Source organism: Typopeltis vanoorti, chromosome 10, assembly GCF_054136105.1.
Source record: "Typopeltis vanoorti isolate ZY-2024b chromosome 10, IOZ_Tvanoo_1.0, whole genome shotgun sequence".
Lineage (NCBI taxonomy): Eukaryota > Metazoa > Arthropoda > Arachnida > Uropygi > Thelyphonidae > Typopeltis > Typopeltis vanoorti.
In genome coordinates, this window is record NC_143558.1 from 69,185,486 (window position 1) to 69,209,754 (window position 24,269).

General features: G+C 34.5%; 1 protein-coding gene across 2 annotated transcripts in view; it reads right to left on the bottom strand.

The window, feature by feature from the left end:
- The window catches only part of LOC150102489 (BTB/POZ domain-containing protein KCTD3), a 290,210-nt gene that overhangs the window by 248,473 nt on the left and 17,468 nt on the right, over positions 1 to 24,269 (bottom strand). For both annotated transcript variants that reach the window (XM_090399756.1, XM_090399757.1), the window contains exon 3: positions 1,844 to 1,889. In XM_090399756.1, the coding sequence (XP_090255882.1) occupies positions 1,844 to 1,889 (46 nt within the window). The remainder of the gene's footprint in view (positions 1 to 1,843; positions 1,890 to 24,269) is intronic.

Here is a 24,269-nt window from a genome sequence, read left to right on the forward strand (position 1 = left end):
TGTCCTCAATCCAGTACATATCAATACTAACTTTGGTTATAATCTCTCAGATTGTCACTGTGCTGCTATCCAACTTTGGCATTCACAAGATTATGAAGACGAGCATTGGCCCAACAATGAAGTGACACCCAGAACACCTTCAGATGTCAGTACATTGGCATTTTAATACACAGATATTCTCTCACATGTTTGTTTGTATTTCTCTCATGTAATGAATCAGATGAAGTCTTCTAAGAAGACGAAAGAAGTTGTGTGGTTTATTTAAAATAAAATACTGTTTCTATTTTTTTTTATCTCTTGGCTTCTAGTCATTCAATCTATTTCAAAAACATGTCTCTCAGCTGAGACAATCAGTTATATCACAAACACACACATGACAAGCAATTATATATTCTTGCTTTAATCAAGCAGAAACAAACAAACACTCTATGCACAAACTATAATCTCTTGCAAGTATAATAGCATATAAATGATAATGAATGGCTAATTCTTTTTAAATCATGATTTTCCATTCATAAAGATAAGATTTCCAACCTTGTATGGATGGATTCTACATGGCCTTCAAAAATGGCATTTGGGGTCAAAAAACGAGTTAAAAGATAAACAAGGAAAATAAACTAATACAAATTAGATCAATGTGTACGAGGGTGGTCTGAAAAGTTCTCAGCCTTGACCATAGATGGCAACACTATCGGCAAGATTTCTTTTTCTAAGTTGGTACATCTGTCATAAGCATCCATGTGAAATTGCAAGTCATTCTATCAAGTAGTTTGTTTTATACAGCTGTCTGAAGCAAAAGTGTTGACTGTATTCCTTGGATAAAAAAATGGATAAAATTGAGTATCATGCGGTTATAAAATTCTTTGTAAAAGAAGGTTTAATGCCAAAAGGAATTCATTTGAAGTTCATAAGAGTTTATGGGCACTCTTCTCATTCATTTTAGACAATTAAGAAATGGGCTGCCGAGTTTAAACATGGCCGTACCAGCATTGAAGATGATCCACGTGAAGGATGCCCAAAACGTGTACCAACACCAGAAATCATTGATCAAGTGCACAATATGGTATTGGATGACCGCCGAGTCAAAGTGCGTGAAATTGCATAGGCTATAGGCATTTTTAGAACGTGTAGGATATATTTTGCATGAAGAATTGCAAATGAAAAAGTTTTCTGCAAGATGGGTGCCGCACTTGCTCACAGCAGGTCAAAAAGCACTCGCATGAAAATCTCTGAACAGTGCTTGGAGCATTTTAACAAGAATGAAACTGATTTTGTGTGTCAATTTATTACTATGGATGAGACTTCGATTCACCATTACAAACAGCATCCAAACAGCAGTCAAAACAGTGGACAGAAGCCGGTTGTTCAGCACCAAAGAAGACAAAATCGGTTCCATCAGCAGGAAAGGTCATGGCATAGGTGTTTTAGGATGCTAAAGGCATTTTAGGTTTATTAATTATCTTGAAAAGGGTAAAACAATAACTAGGGAATATTATTCCAATCTTTTAACCAGACTAGATGAAAACATTCATGAGAAAAGACCTTTTCTTTTTTTCTTCTGCAAACCGGGTCGGTTTGCAGGGTCGGCTTGCAGAAGAAAAAAATTTTTTCATCGTTAGGCAGAGAACGTTTCAGACCACCCTCATATGCGTGTACACACACACACACACACACACACACACACACACATGCACTTACATATAAAATCTGATAAAAAAAAATCACACACTCACATTTATATATAAAATTTGATAAAACACACACACTCACATTTATATATAAAATCTGATAAAAAAAATCACACACATACACAGATAAAATTTTAATTTTGTAAATAACTTACAGCTCCAGTTTCATCCTTTAGAGTGGATATACGGCCACTTAGCATACTATAAACAAATAAAACAGAAATAAACAAGAATGTTACACAAATTTATAAAGCACAGTGATTGTTAAAACAGATAATTATATATATATATATCTCGCAAACCCAGTTTCTGTTGGATCACAAGTGACTTTCTACTATCTTTTCCTAATATGCATCCTGAAGGAATGTTCAGGATACTATGATAGCATTATATAATTAAGTTGACATTATTTGGCTATTAGCATCTCAGCGATAAGATTTGAGTCACTACTAAGTAAATAAGTTTTTAATTATATTTAGTGGCATATTTAGCTAGTATGTTAAGTGAATTATTTTGAGCATGTTTTTAATATGTCTGCAGAGTTGAGTGTTTTAATTTTTATAGCTAATTATGTATTTTATATCAAACCCACAAACGAGAGGCTACAAAACATAACACAACAGTACTGTGTGAGATTGTAGTCAAGAAGGAACCTGCTAATATGTTTTTTGAATAACTAAAGACTGTAGTCTTTAGGGAAAAACAGCATAAGGAACATTTTTCCAAAGAAGCATAGCAATAGATGGAATATAAGAGGAAAATGAGAAGTTGGTTCAGTACGTTTCATGGACAGAGAACTGATGGTGACCAATAGTTGTGTATGTGATTAACCCTCTCACGCATGAATTTTTATATTGATTTATAAAAAAATTATAATGGCATGATACAGTACCATTTAATCTTACAGTATTACCATGAATTTATTAATTTTGCTAAATTTGTGTCTTGAACGGGTAAAAAATTATGTCCACTAATTATTATCCACATCATTCACTAATGCCAATAGACTACAGACATATTTCTATGGAAATGACTTAGACTAAGGAATTTATTTTCATTGAAAGACATTACAAGTATGACAAAACAGATAATAAACAATTTATATTTTGCTGAAACTGCATGAATGATCAAAATTTGGATTACTTAGTACATACAAAAAAGGAGAACAGTTAGAATTTGCAGTAGAGCTATGTAAATCAAGAACAGTCTTATTCTCTTTGCCTCATTTTCTAAGGAAAAACTGAAAACATTCCAGACAGATTGGAACCTCACATCTACCACAGATGTATCTTGTTTTACTCTTGCAGTGTATATCTCTGCAATGATTGTCATTAGCACCTGTTATCTTCTTTGGGAAGTGTCCATCGCTGTCAAAATGTTTCTCATGTGGCACAGAATGAGTTTTGCATTTCTTTAGAAGACTCATAAAATCACCAAATTCAAATTGACAAAAACAGCAGCTTGATACCACCATGAACTGCAGAGAGATTGGTATTCCTGTAACTCTGTTGAAACTCCTGCCATCTGGTGTGGTTTCTAAGAACACTGTGGTCTCCCCAGATGAGGACTACATGCATACAGTAGCACTAAATTATGAATGATTAATTATTATGAGGGAAAATATATGTGTCCTCATATGAGGCCCTTATGCATGAGAGGGTTAAAAACTTAAGAGAGAATGGTGGCAAACAGGAACATGAAAATACCCATAAAAGAAGCATAAGGGGAAACAGAAAATTGCACTCTCTCCTGGAAAGCATTAAGGAATTTGAAGGAAGATTTTTGTGCACCATCCCAAATGCAAGAACAATAGTCTGAAGTAAGGCAGATATGGTACTTATACACAATTAGAAGTGTACAAGCAATAACTAATATCTTAAGTAGAAAAGGACACCTAGCTTTATGGAAGCAGAGGTGGCTTTGTATGTCCGAAAGGGTTAGAAGTAGAGAGATTCGATCAAGCATAGAGATTTGGGTATTATCACAGAGGGAAAGTGTACTGTGATTTTTCTTGAGTGAAATAAGATGGGAGTGTGTTTTAAAAGCACTGAAGGTGACAACGTTTTACTCACATACTGCAATATGGTAAGGAGATCAGTGTTTGAGGCACTAATTATGGAACAACATGTACTATTATCAGCAAAGCTATTGATAGAATTTTAGAACGCTTGTTGGAAAAGCCAAGGTTTGGCGAGCGGTCTGGAGGTTTCATGTAATAAAAGATGAAGAAGCCAGCATATAGCTATTTTGTTAGAGCAGCTGGATTAGAAAACAGCAATCAGTGAAAGGAGAGTAGTAGTAGAAATCATGAAAGCTGTCCCATGAGAGAGAGAGAGAGAGACTGGATAAAGGACATTCTGCAGAAAGGGAGACTTGAACACAAGCTTATACATCAGAGTTGGCAAAAGGAGAGTTGATCTATAGTGTATTTAACACATTCACAGCAGGATGTGTTTTGTGCTATACTAGTACAATACAAGGCACAACACAGCCTATCATGAATGTGTTAAGAAAAGTGGTTAAAAAGAGATTGAGGATAATCAAGGGTATTGGGAGAGTAGAGAAGATTATAACACATTCTGCTAGGCCAATAGACAATCTGCAAATGATCACTCCTGATGGAAGGTATCTCTTCCAGCTTGATCAGCAGAACAGGAGTGAATGTTAGCTTAGTATTCATTAAATGTTGAAAGTGACAGAGAGAAATGAATGCAACCAAATGAGACAAGATTTTGAGGTATAAGAAGACTGAAAAGAGATTCTAGGCTTTGCATTTAATGACAAGGGATGCCAGCTTCATAAATGCACACATTCTATCCTTGTGGCAGAAGGAAATACATACAGTGTAGTTTGGAAAGCTGAGGACACCAGTTCTGTTAAAAATAACATTTCATAGTTAGATGATTATAAGTGATGATGCACATCATTTATTGAGATAAGACCATAAATGTTGGTAAAATAAACCCAACAAAAAGTTTTAATGTTTCACCAATACTAACCAGATCTCTCAGACCCCATTTCATTACCAGAAAGCTTCAAAAAAACCTTCTAAAGCTGGAGGGTTGGTTCTCCAAGTGGAGATTGGAAGTCAACCCCCAGAAAAGCTCAGCCGTTCTTTCCTCAAAAAGGCCAATGTCTTCTGCAGGAGATGTGTTACTATTCAATACTAAAATTCCCTGGCAGAGAGAAACAAATTACCTGGGTGTGATTCTCGACAAAAAGCTATCTTTCAACCAACACATCAAGTCTGCGTGCGTAAAAGCATCAAAAGCCGTAGCTCAGATCTATCTGCTGATTAATAGAAATAGCAAGCTCAGCAACAGAATCAAATTGCAACTATACCAGATGACGATTCATCTTATAATCACCTATGCCTCTCCGGCCTGGAGCCACACCTCTAATACTAACATTATCAAAATGCAGTGAGTGCAGAACAAGTGCTTGAGAGTTTGTTGTTACCACCGACGATGGTCTGCTATTTCCAGACCGAAATATTTGGTTAAATAAATATCTTTCTTGTGATTACGTGATTATATCATTCATCATTAAGTGCTTGAGAGTGATTCTGAATGCCCCGTGGTATGTTAGAAACAATCAACTCCACAGAGACACAAATATTCCCTATATTCTCTCTTTCCTATAATCCTTAGCATCCAAGTTTTTCCTAAAGACATCCACACATCCCAACGATTTGGTTCAACAAGCTGCAGCATACGAACCAATGGACATATTCAAATATAGAAGACCAAAAGCTATATTAGCCTCCTATAATGATGCATAATCTCCATGCCCATTCAGGGCGAGCAAACTGCTCGTAAATTTTACCCTCACTGTGACCACAACAGATAGCAGGGAATATGAAAAGCATTTTGCTTCACCCCTAAAAACATAAATGTCAATTGTCAATTTAATGTTTCATTAAAACTTTTTGTTGGGTTTATTTGTTTGGTATTGCTTTCTTTGGAAATTTTTTTTATGATCCATAGTGTTATTGAAATTATTTATGATGACCTTCATAGTTAAATGTAAGGAAGTTGAAAATTAGTCTACTGTACTTGGACTCCCTTCAGACATGATCTGGTGGAGTAAGTGATAACTGGATTATTCACCAGCATGCTGGTTACACCTCCCAATGCATTACCAGTTTGGTTCTGTAAAATAATCATATTTCACAATTGTTTTTGTACATTAAAATCCTAATCTGTTCAGTTTAATAATTATACAATCAGCACTTACCACATACCTACTTGATTATAGACTGATAAATATTTAAAAAATCAAGTTTTTTTTTTTTTTTTGTTAAACAGTACTTACCAGAGACCTGATGTTTCAATAGTATTTAAGTCGCATAATGTGTTAAAAAGATGTCTTCCTTTCACTAACAATAACATGGCACCCATTATAACTTTTCACTCGCTGTGCAGGTGAGCAAAGGGATTCAGGGAGATGAAAGCTGGACTTGAACAGTGTTAGTATCTAAGAAACATCTATGGACAGAGGAGTAAATTAAGAATGGAGACCAGAGGATTTGTTTTGGAAGTACATGTAAGACTTTACAACTGGAATACTACCAAAGATAAATCCTATGGCTGATGGAATGATAGTGTAGTTAAATGGACAGTACTAGAAAGGAGAAACTTAATAGGCATTTATTTCAATGTTTTCTTTTTTTTTGGGGGGGGGGTGTTGAAAAGAAAGTTTTTTTCTGTCTCAAGAACACAAAAAATGATATGTTAAATGAATTATTATTCAGAAACAAGTGAAGGAGTTCTTGAAACAGAAAAAACTTTCTTACCTGTAAAGCAGCACAAATGAAGAGGAGTCCTATTTTCTTGCTACATTTTATTTACAAGACATTAAATTTTTTTTTTTTTTTTTACTGGTAAAAGAGAATTTCTGATCATACTTTCTAATCTGAAGCTGCCTGAGGTAAGATAATATTCATACTCATGTAGAAGATATACATGCTTGATGAAGAATTACTATAGTCATACATTGGTTGCAAAATTTACATTTTGAGGAAATTCCTTATAAAGAACTCTGTCTAAAGAATAGTCTCCATAGAATTTTGCTTCGAGAAATAAGACACTCAGTCTAGTAGACTGCTAAGTATGTTAGTAATATTCATTAATTTATGAAACAATTCAGTAATAGTGTGAAATAGTGTAAGAACAATTCATCTTCTACAATTGTAAGAAAGAGGTCTCAAAGATAGTAATTTTAGAAACAGAAGGTCTTGGAAAGTTCTATCCAAAATAGTTTTATATTAATTAATTTCAAAGTTAATTTTATTATTATCTGTAATACTTCCAAGGACTCATCGTGGGAGGGGCACTTCTCACAACCTACTGCTTAATCTTCCTTCTTAAGTAGCTTCCTCAATTTGGAGGTTAGCAATCATGGTATGCTAGAGTGTCTATTCCTCTGCCATCCTTTTAATCTCATAACAGCTCTTGTTACATAACACGATCTACCACTTACCAATAGTATGTTTTCCAGTAAATTGACTCTGTTCTCTTATTCTCGAATTTGCCTGTATGCTGGATTTAAACTACTTGAGTTTCCAGGAGATCCTGCCACCTATGTACGAGACTAGCTAACTCACTTTCAACTGAAAAAGTCCATATAATCTTTCATATCACGAGAATTGAACTCTGGTTGGTTTGTTTCCAACTGAAGGGCATAATGTATTCTTTCTTTCATTCTTCCAACTGCCCTAAGGAGGCACTTATTACTGTATATATATTCTTTGTTTAGTCTTATTAAATATAATTATATATGTGTGTATGTATATATATATATATTATTTTTTTTTAAAATTTAGCCTTGATTCCATAATTTCCTGGATTCTAAAACAAATGAAGTTTACAGCCATTGCACCAATCAGATATGAACTCTTGTAATTTTTCCTTGATACTCAGTATGAATGTGTTAACAATAAATTAGTGCATCTGACTGAACTGCATCAAATATATACACACGGTTCCATACTATCTAGTGGTTATCTTCAGAATCTTTTTACTGCTACACCCTCAAATTTGGGGAAGGCAGGCAGATTATCGTTCTTATATTGTGCTTAACATTACCTTGAGGTTATCATCCATAAAATATGCAAGAAGGGAGAGATACAAAAACCATAAACCATGCTCTAGAGATCAAACATTGCAACCACTCTGAATTTCCAATATGCAAGGCAGTGATATTTCACTGGGTGATGAAAGTCCTCTATTGCAGTGGGGATATTTTGTTAATATACCACTAAAATAAAAGAACCTGTTTATTATTTTATCATCATGACTGCTCAGCTGTTTCAGTTATTTAAAAAAATCCAATCAGCTGCACTGTTGTTTATTTATTATCATTTTTCCATCTCTGTAAAGAGATTGTTTTACACAGATTGTTAAGTAATTATACAAGAATTCATTCTGATTGGTGCAATGACTTAACTATTTCTTTTTAGAATCCAGAAAATTATTGACTTGAATATCAAATAAAAAATTATATGCATTTAATGAAACTAAAACATTACATACATTTTAAAGAAAATTACACAAATAATTACAAAATTAATTGGATCCAAGGCCTTCAAAATAAATCTATACTTTAGAGATCTTCTTATCCTAAAAAAAATCATTCATTCTCTGACTCATTCTATTATTGGGTTGTTTAACATATACATAATCATATTTACCAGACTAAACACCTTGTTCTCACAACAACAAAATGTTCAGAGTCAGTTTCTTTGTTAGGCCCTTTCTGAAAATATAAAATTTTCTTCCTCTTTTCCATGGGATCCTTTTTTATCTCCCTTATGTAGCATACAATATTATTCCTCCTGTCTCACTGAAGTATAAATATTCTTACCTTTCGCAGTTCAATTTGATGCACGAATTACTAATTTTTGTACAAGAAAAAACAGTTTCTTCTACTAATTTATAAACAACACATCTAAGTAGAGCTCTTCATGTGAAGCCACTTTACAGTTTCAGATTTCACCAATTCCAATGCTTATTTTTTTGCATAGAATAACAAATAGAATCGGCATCCCTTAAGACAGAAGACGAAACTTTTCATTCAGTGTTTCCTCAAATAATGAATTAGAACGTCAATTCCAATATCTTATTTTTATTTATTAAACACTTGTTGACAGTCTCAACTCTTTTAGTTTAAAGATTCACAGCGCTATGATTTCCTTTTCGGAATCTTATATTAATATTCTTCCGACTGGCATGTTTTCTTAAAAACTTCATAAGAATAAAATTCTCTGGTTGTCATTCTCAAATTTTCCTCCTCTCTCTTCTTTTTTCCCCCATTACCACGGTGCTGAAGTTAATCCTCTCTCGCTCTTCTTTTTCTCCCATTATCATGGCAAGCGAGAAGTTACATAGTAATGGCTGACATTGTTTCCATTAGCGTAAAGAGAATGGCTTCACAAAACACAACAAATATCTCAACACTTAACAATTTTGAATTACAATAAAGACTGAAATTATTACAACCATCAGAATCTAGTAAGTACATCAATTTCAAATGCATTATTTTATCATATCAATATCAGACCCATCGCAAGTGCTGATCATATGTTTTATGAATCCAAAACTAATAATATACTAACCTATGTAGAGAAACAATTATAAAAAGATTCATAATCTTAAATTATGATTATTTTTACCAAACTATAAAGGGATTTAGTCCTTTAACCTTGATATAAATAATTTCATGTGTGAAAAGCCAGTCAATGGGAAAGAGTAGTTTGTGGAAAAATGAGACAAAAGATTTGTTGGAAATGTGCATGTGTGGTGATTAAACAGACAAAGGAAAGTGTAGTGTTGAATGCCATTCAAAATTTGAAATGAGAGATCAAATGAGCTGACATGGTAGGAAGTGATATGTGGGAGAAGGAATGCATGCATGAACAGAAGGCATTAGAGTGATAATAGTGTAAAGAGAATATGAAAACTATAATTTAAAAAAAAAAAAAAAAAAAAATAGGATTATAGAAATCTTGAGGCTTTGAAGAGTACTTCACCACACTGAAACATAGTTGTAAAGACTTAAAAAAAGTGCCTTGTAAGTATCAGGAAAGGCAAGAAAAAGAGATGGGGAAAAAAAGATAAGCATACTGCAGTTCTTGGTAATGCTGAGGTATTTTGCCTTGATCATTAAATATATTAGTTAAAGGAGAAGAATGATGCCAGAAAGTCTTGTCTTCAGGTGATGTTACAGTAATATCATCTAAATGAGAGAGAGAGGGGGGGGGTATGGGCAGAAATTGTGCTCAATGGCCATCACAAGGGACCCAAAGGCTTGAATACCACTTGAGCAGGACACAAATTTGCTGCACTTAGCACTTCAAAGTTAGTCCTTTTAAACCCACAGCCCTGTTAGTTGAAGGTGTTTGTTTTAACTGTGGATCAGAAAGTACAGCCATCTTTCTTTTTGTAATAATATCTGCCAGAGGCTGCAATCTTTTAAGGACTTTTAGTACTATGGCTCGACAAGGGTCACATGTATTATTCAGGAAGTCTATAGACCAAACATGGCACTTCTTAAGCCACCTGAGGCATTAAAAATCATCTATACCAAAAGACATGTAGGCGCTACAGTGGGATTCAAACACATGGCCCATACCGAGAGTCTACTTGTCTACTTGGCCAATCAGGCTAGCAATTGAATGTAATGCAAACTTTGGATATGATGCAAGTTTCTGATTTTGGCACTTGTGAAATCAGTTTTGAATGGGCTGATGAGTTGCTTAAAACTATTTTGAGCTTTAGTACGAGGGGGGGGGGCTAGAAAGTTCTGATAAACACCTAGAACAAAACTGATATTAAAACAACTGATATAACTACAAGAAAGAAAAAGAAAAAATATTACAATTTGATGAAACATGGGGGTTAAAGGGTTTTAAGATATGTTCTGTCTTGTGATTACATCAGTTGCTTTAATATAATTTTTTTTCTAGGTGTTTATCAGAACTTTCCAGACCACTACCACCCCCCTCATATAGACAGAAAAGAAAAATGAAGATTTCAATGAAAGCCATTTATGGATTATTGCCTTGATTCTTGGAGAATCAAGGCTCAGATAAGAGAATGAGAAATAAATTATCTAACTATAAGAATTGTCAATGAATGCATTCACTTCAAATGGTTGGATCAGAAGTTGGAAACAATAATCAAACCCAAGGAAATGAAAAAATTAGTAATCATGAAAATCATCTTACTATTGGTGGACTTCAAAAATGGAACTATGCTTGTTTTCTAGAAGAGGGATCTCAGATTATACAACCCTCTGCCTATCCATGGTACTAACTGCTCTATATTTATAACCTATTGTGGTTTGAGCTTGACAAATAAAAAGGTATTCTTAATAATGCCAAACACTGATATGAGAGACTACATGATTATTACTCTGTTGGGAGAATGATCACTGGAAAGTAAGAGATCCTTTATTGATTATTTTTTTGGTATGTATATGGAAAATGTATGTTAAGCCATTTGTGACAGCAAAAACACTTTATCACGTGGAGTTGTGAACATTAAAATCTCTTGGGTAGATGACTTTATAGATAAGTTGAACTGGAGAAAAATCAAAATTTGAAGGAAGGAAATCCAAGTTCAGATTGGTTACTAACATCAAGAGAGTAAATAGACAAATGTATTTGGCATGGCAAAGAATTTTTTTAGCCACGGAATATTATAAAATGAAAGAGAGAGAGAGAGACGATTCCAGTTGGACATTCCTAATGTGGGATAATAGAGTAAACTTAGATACAAACATGCATCTTTGAAAAAAAAAACCTAGTAGTTGACTTTCTGTTAAGAGTACCAAATGCTCTCTCTCTCTCTCTGTGTGCGTGTGTGTGTCAGCTGTCAATCTCCTTGGTGAGCATGCACACTTCAACTAAGCAGCAAGCAAGAAGCTAGTAATGGCTGACACATTGTCATTGTTAGTGCAAAGAGAATGTCCTTACAAAGAGTGACAGATATCATAGTACACTTAATAAATATGAATTACAATATACAAAATATTGAAATCATTACAACTGTCAGATATCTGGAAAATATAATTCATCTCAAATATGTTACATTATTTCTTTAAGAATAAATATCAGTTTCTTATTGGACATGTTGCTAGTGCCAATTATATGCATCAAAACCAAAACTAATAAAATACTAACATAGAGAAAGAACTGCAAAAAGATCCATAATTACAAATTATGACTATTGTTACATTTGAATGGAGACAGAATATTATTGAGACTATATTTGTGAGGCAGTTCCAGAAGTGTTTCAGATGTTTGCATTCCCACCCACCCCTTCTCTTCTACATGTGTTCTTTTTCCATTACTTGATTTTTCATGGTTATGTTTGTTAAAAGTTGAAATTGAGAAGGTGATGGCTTATATAGCAATGGATTCTTTGGTGAGCTATATACATGAATTACTATTTTAAAACCTTAAATTGCAGTATCCTATCTGAGCCGAATTTCCTCCAGGCATGCCTAGTGGCAGAAAGGTTCTCTGCTAGCTGACTTAGAAGTCTCCTAAAGCACAGCCAAGAGGCTTCTAATTTGTCAGCATGTTGGCAAAAATTTTCTACAGAATAATCATTTTAACCTGAGGGAGACAGAATACATGCTGCTCCATGATTAATGAAAATTTGATCAGCAAGTTGGAAGCATGGCAGCAATCCACTGTATAGCTTCCAGCTCACTGAACAACTTTTCATTAATCTTCATTCATTCTTTTTACTGCCATCCTTTGGAGTTTATCCTTTTTTATGTAGTCCCTTGAGTATAATTTGCAAGTTTTCAAATCCAATGTTTACAAGTTCCTTCTTTCTTTACAACTTTCTATTCATCCATGGTGCTAGTACAATCTAAAGGAAATAACCATGTTTGGAACCATGAACAGTTTATGAACCAGTCTTCGTTAAATCATATGAATAACACTTCACAAAAGCCATCTCAGCATCATACTGCAGAGTCTTCAACCAAATAATCACAGATTAGTAATGTAATAAAGGTACAGGCAGAACTTCACAGTAGTATTACTGACATAAAGAACTGGAAAAGTACCACTTGAACATAATTGGCATTAGTGAGGTAAAAAATTACAAAAACAGGTGAGAAGGTGATGGCTTAGAAGGTATTGGGAAATGACGGAAGGTACTCCTAAGTAAGAAGTGGATGAAATTTTTGAGTTATTAGAGTGGACAGCTGACAAATAAAATGGAAAAAGTGGTCCTTGTTGGAGATCAAAATAGCAAAGTAGAAAATAAATTCCCCTGGGCATATAGCAACGTTATAGAAAATTTGGAGAAAAACTTAAAGCTAATAATAACAGTAAGTATTTGCTGGATTTCTGCTCAGGATATAGACTGGTCATTACCACTACCTTGTTCCAGCATAAACATATGAAGAAATTCACATGGAGAGAAGACAATGAAAAGCATCACTGCTGATAGTGATATCTACATGCTAGTTCAGGATACAAGATTGTACAGAGGATTTAAAATTGGAAGTGACCAGCACTTAGTGTTAAGTAGAAAAATTAATATCACATTGAAGAGAACAGTATATAAACAAGTTTAAAAAAAAAAAAAAAAAAAAATTAAAGTTGAGCAGCTTTTACAGGTAAACTGCAGAAGCAACTATATAAACATTATTCAGGGAAAAAAAAATGAAGTGGTTTGAAAACAAGAACAAAATGTTGGAATTTTGGTGGCAAACTCTAAAGACAACACTGACTAATTTAGGTAGGAAGGTATGCAGTGAAGCTATCTGAAAACAGAAAAATCACAACTCCATGGCGAACTAAGGAAGTTAAAGAAGCAGTAAAGGAAAAGAAGCATATTGAAAGTTCCTGGCAAGTAAGTCAGCTTGTGCTCTTACAGAATACTGAGTAAAATGTAAGCACTTTGCAAAACTAGATAAACAAGTCATTGGAAGACTGAAAAATAAAACAAAAAAAAAGGTAGAAAAATAAGAACACCACAATGAACACAAGGAGTTAAAGAAGCAGAAAAGAAGAAAGCATCAAAAGCTTCTAGCAAATAAGTTGACAGATGCCATAAGAAAAATGTAAGAGTTAAGCTATGTGTAAAAGTAGCTAAACAGAAGTCATGGAAAGACTTCGGTAAGAACATAGAAAATAAATATCAAGAAGGTATGGCAGCATCATATTAAAAATGGGGCTATTAGGAAAGAACCTGATATTGTAAGCAGAGCTAATCTTAGGTGGAATGGCCACAAACAGAATGGAGAGGAGAGCTTAGCTAAACAAGTGTTCTTTGCCAAGATGGCAAGAAAAAGATCCAAGGGAAAATGAAGATGTAGAGATACAGTCAAAAGTGCCTTAGAAGACAGAAGTATAAGATCTGATAATATTGGAATAAAATTAGTAACTGTTTTTATTAAATTAATTTTAATAATTTGAATATTCTTCTTCTGGTTCCCATCTGCCATACGGCCGCGGGAGGGTAGCTATATGCTACCATTCTAGGGAGAGATGATTATGAGCAAGGTGGTTTCCCGTTGCCTTCCTTGCCGTAAGTATTTATGACTGTAACCTGTGTGTTCACGGGGCCGGTTTGCCTGCTTGCGGGATGAAATACCCCAGATAAACTGGCGGAAAAAACCCTGCTGCCCACGCCCAAGACCGGCTAACTTGGCTATGGCTGAGGAAGATCCTTAAGCTCCTCACGTCGTGGACGAGAATCGAACCTAGGATACTCCTTCCCCAGGCATATGGTTGCGAAGCGCAAAGCCACTAGGCTAACCACGCGGACAATTTGAATATTAAATTAATATTAAAATTAGTAACCTGAAAGGAATCATCGTGGGGGGGGGAAAAATATTAATAACCTAAAATATGCAGATGACATGGTTCTTCTAGCTGAAAACAAATATGACCTCAAGATTCTTACAGATGAAACCCTCATTAAGTACAGCAAACAGTATGGCCTCAATTTCAACTTTAAAAAGACAAAAATCATGATAATTTCAAGAGAAAAGAAAATATCAAAAATATACATTGACATAAAAGGAAATAAATTAGAACAAGTGAAAACACACACACACACATATATATATATATATATATATATATAACTCAGACACTTGATCACAGAGAATGGAAGGACCAAAGATGAAATTAGAAGGATTGAAATCGCAAAATCAACCTTCAATAATATGAAAAGCCTACTGACATCTAGAGAATTAAATCTGAAAACAAGATTAAGAATCCCCAAATGTTATATATGGTCCACATTATTATATGGAGTAGAGACATGGACACTTTCTAATTGAAGAGTGAAAAATTCAGAAGCCTTTGAAATGTGAATGCTGCGAAGAATTATGAGGATATCATGGAAAGACAAATGAAGAGATGGTAGGTGAAAACATAAGTCTGATAAAAGAAATTAAAAAGAGTGAAGTAGGCTATTTCAGACACATTCTTAGACACAATTGCTTACAAAGGACACTTCTTGAAGGAATTATTGAGGGAAAGAGAAGAAGAGGAGGACAAAGACTGAAGTAAATGAAAAATATAGAAGAATGGACCTATCTCTCATATGAGAAATGCAGTGGAGAGGTGCAGAACAGGACATGGTGAAGACACATGGAAGTTGATCTCCTGGGGAAAGAGGACACTTGACAAGACAAGAATATTGGAATATTCATAAATAACAGGCTATTCCGGAGGAAAATTGTCGATAAGAAGTTAGTAATAATGTAACTTTTCACGCAGTACTATCATAAGATTATGTACATTCCCTGAGGATATATGTCAGGGATTTGATGATGATATCAGGAAGGTGGCAAAATATTCTTCTGCAGACTATTGAAAAAAGCTTGGAAATGGAGGAAAGTTTTTTGTTTTTTTTTATGGTGCTCCCACCCACAAAAGGTTATTCGTAAACCTATAGTACATTTGTGCTGTGTGGGGGCTAAGGTTTTTTTAATATTTTTATCAGTTTCACACACACACTTTTTTATTTTTTTTTGATATTTTTAATTTATTTTTTACATAGTATGCAAATCCTTCTTTAGAGACCAAACATGGAACTTTTTCAAGTACTTCAGGGCTCCAATAAGCAATGCAGTGGTCTCACCCCTGTTAATGAAATTCATCTCCCACCTAAAGAGTACTATAACATCAATCAAAGGTGATAATGATAGTGACATTAAAACTGAAGATAATGATATTCTAGATATCTGGAGCAATTAATTTTGAAAGGCTTAAATGAAACAAGCAGTGACACAACAGCAGTACACAATTTTCAACAGGAATGCAAACATAAGTACATATCAATACTTGAGATAGAAAGAGATGTCAAAAACTTGAAATGTGGAAAGGCAGCTGGAGTAGATGATATTTGACCAGAAATGATTAAATATGAAGTTATAAAAGTTTTGCAGTGGTTGCATCACATAATTCAGAGGGCTTGGTCAGAAGGTCATATTCCAGATGATTGGAGCAGAGTTCTCATAGTTCCTATCTTAAGAAGAAGAAGAAAAAAAAGCCAAAGGAAATAACACTGAATGGTGCAGGAATTTCTCTACTAATCGTTCCAGAGTAAGATTTATGCAAGCATACTTGAAAAAGAGTTTGAGAAAAACTATGAAGAGAAACAAGCTAAGTTCAGCACAAACAAGGGTTGTCAAGATCGGATTTTCACTTTAAGAAAAATAGTTGAGAAATCATGGGAACATGATAAGGTACCTCCCCCCCCCCAAAAAAAAGAAAAAAAAAAAAGCTTTTCAAAACCATCCATCCATTTTCAAGGCCCATCTTTCCTAATTGGGGTTGTGGTGGGCAGAAGCTGCAAGAGGGACTTCCAATAGTCACGATTCTCCGCTACCAAGCTCAGGTGTTCTGGTGGGGATAATATATAAAAACCACTATTCGTTGGGCGACACGTTGAATGTGGAGTTCCGGACATCGACTGGAACACAAATCTACACAACATGGCTTTACATGTAGTACTGCAATATGCAAGCCCCACATTACCCAAACCAACATGCAGAGTTGGCTTCAGTGGTGCAAAGAGCATGTACAGTGGGACTTAGAAGGTTAGAAAGCAGTGTTACGAAGCGACAAATCATGCAACATGCACTACCAAGCAGATGGATATGTGTGTGGAGAACGTCTCTTACCAGAGTGGATAACCACAACTATGAAATTCAGAGGTGGTGGTGTGATGTATGATCCTTTTTTTTCCTGGTTTGGCTTCGAACCTGTTTGTGGTGCCACAATCACTGAACTCCAAGAGGTATCTGAACAATGGAATGGAATGCTTCTTACTTTGTGGTGTTTACAGAACTGACCATTGTCTCTTTTAGCAAGGCAATGTATCTTGTCATAAGGCTGTTGTAACTATGTCGTTTGTGGACATGAATGTCACCACACTTGAATGGCCTCCACAGAACCTTGATCTCAACTCTATTGAACATCTGTGAAATGAAATGGAGCATCAGGTGAGGTCAAGAGACATCTACCCCATAACAGTCCAAAATTCCCACTGATCACTATCATACACTTGTGAAAAGTATGCCCCATATGACTGATGCAGTCATCCCAGTGAAAGGAGGTCTTACATCATATTTAGGTAAGCACCACCATGGCTGTTTGTTCTTCACACTATGGTGTCCATTGACTTCTTTCCAAGCAGTGTAGATTGCTTGTTATTGTCTATACTTAAAGTCATATCTTTATGTCATGAAAGTTAAACATGAAGCTTAATGTTATTTTCTGCCATTAAAAAAAAGGAAGGAAGAAAGCTGAAAAGCACGAAATAGTTTTTCTGGACTTCTGTTTATACAGAATCTGGTTTTTTTTTTTTGTTTTAGTTTTTTTTTGCAATAAAAATATTAGAGCTACTTTGAAATTTTCTCATCTATGGCCCATACTGCTATGAATATTTGAATGAAAAAGTTTAACTATCAGTAGTCTACATGTTTATTTACTAAAATCGGTAATTATAAAAGGCAAATTTCAAAAAATGTACACGATAGTGTTGCAGGGGGAGGGGGGATTTAGCCATCAATCACGAAATACAATTTCAATTCTGTTGTAAAAAATGTGGAAATGAAATTTCACTTTTGATGTATGGACTATTAGCTGCCATCAAGTCCCTGTATGAATGCCGGGAGTTTTGTGTCAGGGTAAACAGTGCAAAGTCTGAACACACAGTCTCCGTTGGTCTCCGCAAAGGGTGTATCCTGTCACCCCTCCTTTTCATAATATTTATGGACTGGACTGATAGGCACAACCAAGGCAGTGGGCGTGTCAGAATTGAAAGATGTAGCATTGGACATCTGCTTTTTGTAGATGACCTAGTTCTGCTTAGTTCTTTCATAGATGACCTTACAGACCCTGGATAGGTTTGTAGCTGTTTGTACAGAAGCTGGGATGAAGATCAGCGTGGCCAATACAGCAACATTTGTGGTCTCAAAACAACCAATCCAATGCACTCAACATGTGAGTGGAGTCCCACTGAGGCAGGTGGAGAAGTTTAAATACCTGGGGTCCATATTCACGAGTGATGAAAAGTGGGATGTAGAGCTAGATACTCGAATAGGCTCAGCAAACACAATATTGTGGGAGCTTGGCCGTTCGGTAGTATTGAAGTGGGAGTTAAGCCAGAAGGCAAAGCTGGCTGTCTTCAATAAAGTCTATGTCCCCATCCTCACCTATGGTCATGATAGCTGGGTAATGACCAAAAGAATGAGGACACGAATCCAAGCAGCTGAAATGAGGTTCCTTTGAAGGATTGCGGGGCTGACAAGGCAGAGTTGAGAAGCTCTGCAATTCGGGAAACCCTCAATACTCAACCGCTGCTTCTCCATGTTGAGAGATCACAGTTAGAATGGTACGGGCACCTAGTCGGAATGCCACAAGAGAGGCTCCCCCAGCAGGCCCTCTTTGCCAAGCCAGAGGGTGGGAGGCCACGTGGAAGGCTAAGGACTCGCTGGATAGATTATATCCAAAACCTTGGGTGGACACATCTGGGAGTCCCACCAGAACACCTGAGCTTGGTGGTGGAAGATCGTGACCATTGGAAGTCCCTCTTTCAGCTGCTGTCCCCACAACCCAATTAGGAAAGGTGGGCCTTGAAGATGAATGGATCAATATATATTTTCAAGGATAAACTATAGCGAAAGAATAGCTTCTTCAAAATTGCTACATAATATCTAAACTAGCAGATAATATGTACATAACAATTTACTTCTGAATCATTCATTTCAATTTGTAACCAAGACAGCTGAGTATAAAGAATTGCAGATTAGGTTATAAAGATTAAAAAAAAAATTCACATTTGACATCCGTAGACACAGAGCCGGCGCTAGGGGGCTTTGCCGCCCGCATGCAACGTCTATCTAAGCACCCCTGTAACGATCCAGGCGTGTGTGGTTCTTTTATGATAATAAAAATTTAAATTATTTGAAATTTCTTAAATAAATTTTGACAGAACAGCCACACGTTGGTTCACTAAATGTAACGAACCAGGGGTGTTGACTAGGCAGGATAATCATTAAAAACCCGAATATTCAAAAAATTCTCAAAAGTTATTCTCAAAAGTTAAAGCAAATTTTGATAAAGCCATTTCACTTGAATCGTTGAATATAATGATACAGAGATTATAGTCTTCTCACCGACCTGAATCGCTAACAAAATTAAAATGAATTTTAATATTAAAGTTAAATAATTAAATAATAATAAAGTTAAAATTTATTTGAACTAAAATTTAAAAAATTCTTGCATTTTACTAAATTCTTAGTAAATTGTAAAAATTTTTTAATAATTTTTATAAGTGGAACTATCTTTTAGGAAAATAAAAGAAACTCAAGATAGATGAGAAAATATGAAAAGAATTCAGAAATAATAATTAGAACATTTTATTAATATTAATATAAGTATTCAAAAAATAAAATCTTTACAGAATAACAAAAAATAAATTAAATTACATAAATATACTTGAAATTTTTTTATTAAAATTTTAGGGTTCTTGATTTCATATTCACTAAATTAGAAATAACGATCTTAACGTCTAATTCCGCACATACATCATTTTCAATTGCTATTAACGCCAAACTAACAAGCCTTATTTGTGACATACTTGTTCTTAAGTAAGTTTTAATCAATTTCAACTTGGAAAAGGAACGTTCACCGCTCCCTACACTAACAGATAAGGTTAATAGTATTCTTAAAGCAATTGAAAAGTGAGGGAAAGATAAATTATTGGACACAATAAAATTATGAATATCGAAAGGGTTTTGAATATTTAAATTATCCTTTTGAAAAATATCCCAGAAAGCACATAATTCGTCATATAGTTCTATTGCATTTATTGTCGCCGTCCATAAAAATCACTAAATCGTCACAATTTTTTTGTAAATCTTCATTATTAATTTGTCGTAATCTATACAATAAATTGAAATTATCATAATATGTTTTTAGTTGTTCAAAACGTTCTATTAACGAACACACTGCAACGTCTAGAAATGTATAAAACACATTCACTCTAAATTTATCTTCTGGCGATTGTGGCATTTCGTCATGATTCTTGTAGTCAAATTGTTGTGTCTTCTTTCGTCATCGACTTCCACACCAGTTTTAAATTCTTGTTCTCCATCCACCTCTTCACTCAGTTCTTCTGCTGTTTTTAGAACTTCTTTAAAATTTGTATCTGATTGATAATCTTGTAAGAATATTTTTAACTTTTCGATAGATTCTAAAGCAAGTGTAATGTTCATATTTTTGTCTTGAAGCATTTTACTCACAGGCTTTATTCTGTTAAGTAAATCATGCCAAATTATAAGAGAACAAATAAATTTGTAGTCCTTCATTTTAGCACATAATGTTTGTGTTTCATGCTGAGTTTCTTTATTAAAATTTTCATTATTTAAAATTTCAAAAAGTGCATCGTAAATTTCTCCTAACTGATATCGTAGAGGGCGGACTGCATTAATTTTACTTTCCCATCGCGTTTCTGATGGCAGTTTCAATGTTAAATTTTTTTACGAACTTTAAAAGGATTGCCCAACGTTTGTAAGAGAATGAAAAAAAATTATATATTTCTTGAATAATTGCAAAGAAACTAATTGCATCTGCATTCACTTTGGCTACATCATTAATGATTAAATTTAGAGTATGAGCAGCACATGGCACTTGAGGATTTTTGTTTAAAAGCAAATTTTGGAGCCAATATTTTTTCCCTTTCATATTTGCCCCATTGTCATACCCTTGACCTCGCATGTCTTCAATGGGAATATTCCATTTTTCTAGTTGTTCCACTATTGTTGCACATAAATCACGTCCTGTGGAATCTGATATATCTGCAAAACCTAAAAAGTTTTCCCTGATCTTGACAATTCCATTGTCACAGGAAACAAAGCGAATAATAATGGTCATTTGTTCTGTTTTACTTGCATCAGGTGTGCAGTCTAAAATTATGGAATATTATTTATATTTTCGAATTGATAATAAAATTGTATCCCTGATTGCATTACTTAAAGTTTCCAATATTTCATTTTGACTGTCTTTACTCAAATAGTGTACTCTATTGTTTCATTGTAGGGCCCTTTCAACAAGATTTTCCATAACGGGATGAAACTTAGCAAACAGTTCGACTAATTTTAAAAAATTGCCATTATTCCTTTTACATAATTTATCAGATGATTCGCAAAAAGCTAAATTTTGGCTAGCAAGGAATTTTATAATTTCAATCAAGCGTTCTAAAACACTCATCCAATGTTTCTTTTCCATTTCATACATGCTTTGAGTCTGGCAATCAATAGTAGTTTTGATTTTTAAATTTTTATCACGTTCCATCCATTTTAAGAAATTTTTCATGTGAGCTAAACTAGTCTCATGTCTCTAGTAGTAAGACTTATACGTTGGTTAGACATAACTGGTAATTAATTTACGGAATTAACAACGCATATGAAGTATTTAATTAAAGATAACTTTAATGAATCACTTCTATATTTCAGCAATGTCACATTGCCATCTTCAGGAACATAAAGATATGTTATGCGCACTAAGGAACTAACAAAGCAAATGAGGAAGAAAGTAAGAAACTAATTTTGTTCCTAAAGTCCTAATGGTGTCCTCTTGCGGGTTAATTTGGTAGTCTTGGCAGTTGGGCTGAAGTTCTCATAATGAAAGTCTCCCAAATTTGGGGCAGTTTCATGCACCCAAATTTGTTGAGGTTAGGAACGTTTTTTAGAGCTGCTGAAGATTCTTTGAATAATCTTTCGTATTTAAACTTGCTGCGATGGATTATTTTTGTTTTCTTCCAACGAATTTTATGGTGGGTATCTAAGGCATGGTCTGCCAACCCAGAGTGGCTGTACTGGTGAAACCGGATGTAGTCTTGGTGTTCTGAAATCCTGATATTTGTTGTTCTGCCTGTTTGGCCAAAGTAGGACAAATTGTCCTACTTTGGCCAAAGTAGGACAATTTGTCCTACTTTGGCCAAAGTAGGACAAACTTCGCAGCAAGTTTAAATACGAAAGATTATTCAAAGAATCTTCAGCAGCTCTAAAAAACGTTCCTAACCTCAACAAATTTGGGTGCATGAAACTGCCCCAAATTTGGGAGACTTTCATTATGAGAACTTCAGCCCAACTGCCAAGACTACCAAATTAACCCGCAAGAGGACACCATTAGGACTTTAGGAACAAAATTAGTTTCTTACTTTCTTCCTCATTTGCTTTGTAGGTTCCTTAGTGCGCATACCATATCTTTATGTTCCTGAAGATGGCAATGTGACATTGCCAAAATATAGAAGTGATTCATTAAAGTTATCTTTAATTAAATACTTCATATGCATTGTTAATTCTGTAAATTAATTACCAGTTAGTCTCATGTCTATGCAAAGTTGTACTTACATTTCTCCATTCTTTATAACCTTCTACAAGACCACTTGATTCAGTAGGTGCAAAAAGTTTGCAACAAAAGCAAAAAACAGAATTTAAAGTTTCGGAATAAATGAGCCCATGTTCTTTGCACGAGCTCCCCGTTTTCCATTTTCCTATTATAATATGTGTCGCCAAATTTACGACCACATGTATCTCTTGGATATATTATATTTTTCTTTTGAACAGGCCCCATTTCAATTAAATAAACTTGTAATTTTTCATTAATATTTCCCCATTCACCTGGCTCTTCTAAATTTACAGAGACTAACAATGTGTTAGTTTCGTGGTCAACTACAACTAAATCTTCTTATAACTGTTTTTCACTTAAATTCTGCATCTTGTTATCTTGTTCAACAGTTGTAATAGTACTTTCATTCAAATTGGATGATGTGTACGGTTCGTCAAATCTGATTTCTGATGTATCGAGTTGGTTACAATTTGCATCAGAATATTTTAATATTTTAACAAATTTATTAAGAGCCTCAGTTTGTTTCTTAATATCTGCTTCTTTCGCAGCATGACGCTTACGATTTTGTGCACCAGATAACTTTTTTTCCATTTTTGATTCCATTTCTATTTTATACCCACAAGAAATTATTACACAACACGACACAGAGACGAAACAATAGTTCGTACTGCGCTACTGTCAGTAGCCTATTGAGATGCATACTGTTATAAATCTACTGTTGCTATCCTGTCATTACTGCGACATTGTAAAATTTTATTATTATTTTAACTTTGTATACTTGTAATTTCTATTAATTACTTGTGATGTCTTTTTTCTTTACTTTATACTTTATTCTCAATTATTCTAATGTAGCTGTGCGCGCTTTCTCTCTCTCAGAATCTCTCTTGTTTATATTATTACGTGCTATGTTTACAAGAAAGTCAAATAACATTTATTTACATTACTATGAAATGTACACAAATTTAAACATTAGGGAGATTGCTTTCTCTATCCTTCTATAAAAACTCTTTAGCAAAATTTAGAACCTTTTTTCTTCAACTTTAAAATATTTTCTTTAACACAAAACGTTATCTACTCTCAGTTTACAAATTTTACTTATTAAGCTCCAAGCTTACTTGCAAAGAGGTTACCTAAATCTCTCTGTTAAGTTATCTTTATAAATTTGATATCAACTTCTAACATGCCAAATGATTCTCTTGAGGACACTTCTTAACCTTATTATATCTTAAAAGCCTTTCTAATACAACTATAAGAGGAATTATATAAAACTTTTGAACTTACAAAGGCTCTGTATCTCACAATTAGTCAAAAGTCTTTCACTAAAAGTTCTATCGCAATTCTTTCATCTCAGATCTTCATCTGGAATTTTGGCTATGGCTATATCAATTGGGAATGTAGCGGGACTCGTACAGTTCTGGAAAAATGTTATTCTCCCACGGCGAAAAGAAAAACTTACGAGCGAAGGTACTTCGGGAAATTTGCCTCGCCCTTTCTCTTCTACTTGGGCTCATCGAAAATGCCTGGACGACTGCCGTCTCAAGTAGCTTGAATTGCTGCCTCTAAGAAAATTAAAACTGTTGTCAACGGTCAATCAGGTTCCCTCTGGACTGGAAACTTTTCTCTTCTACAGCGTTTGGGACTTCTCCTTTCGGCAATTTGAAAGCCCTGTCTGTGGCCTA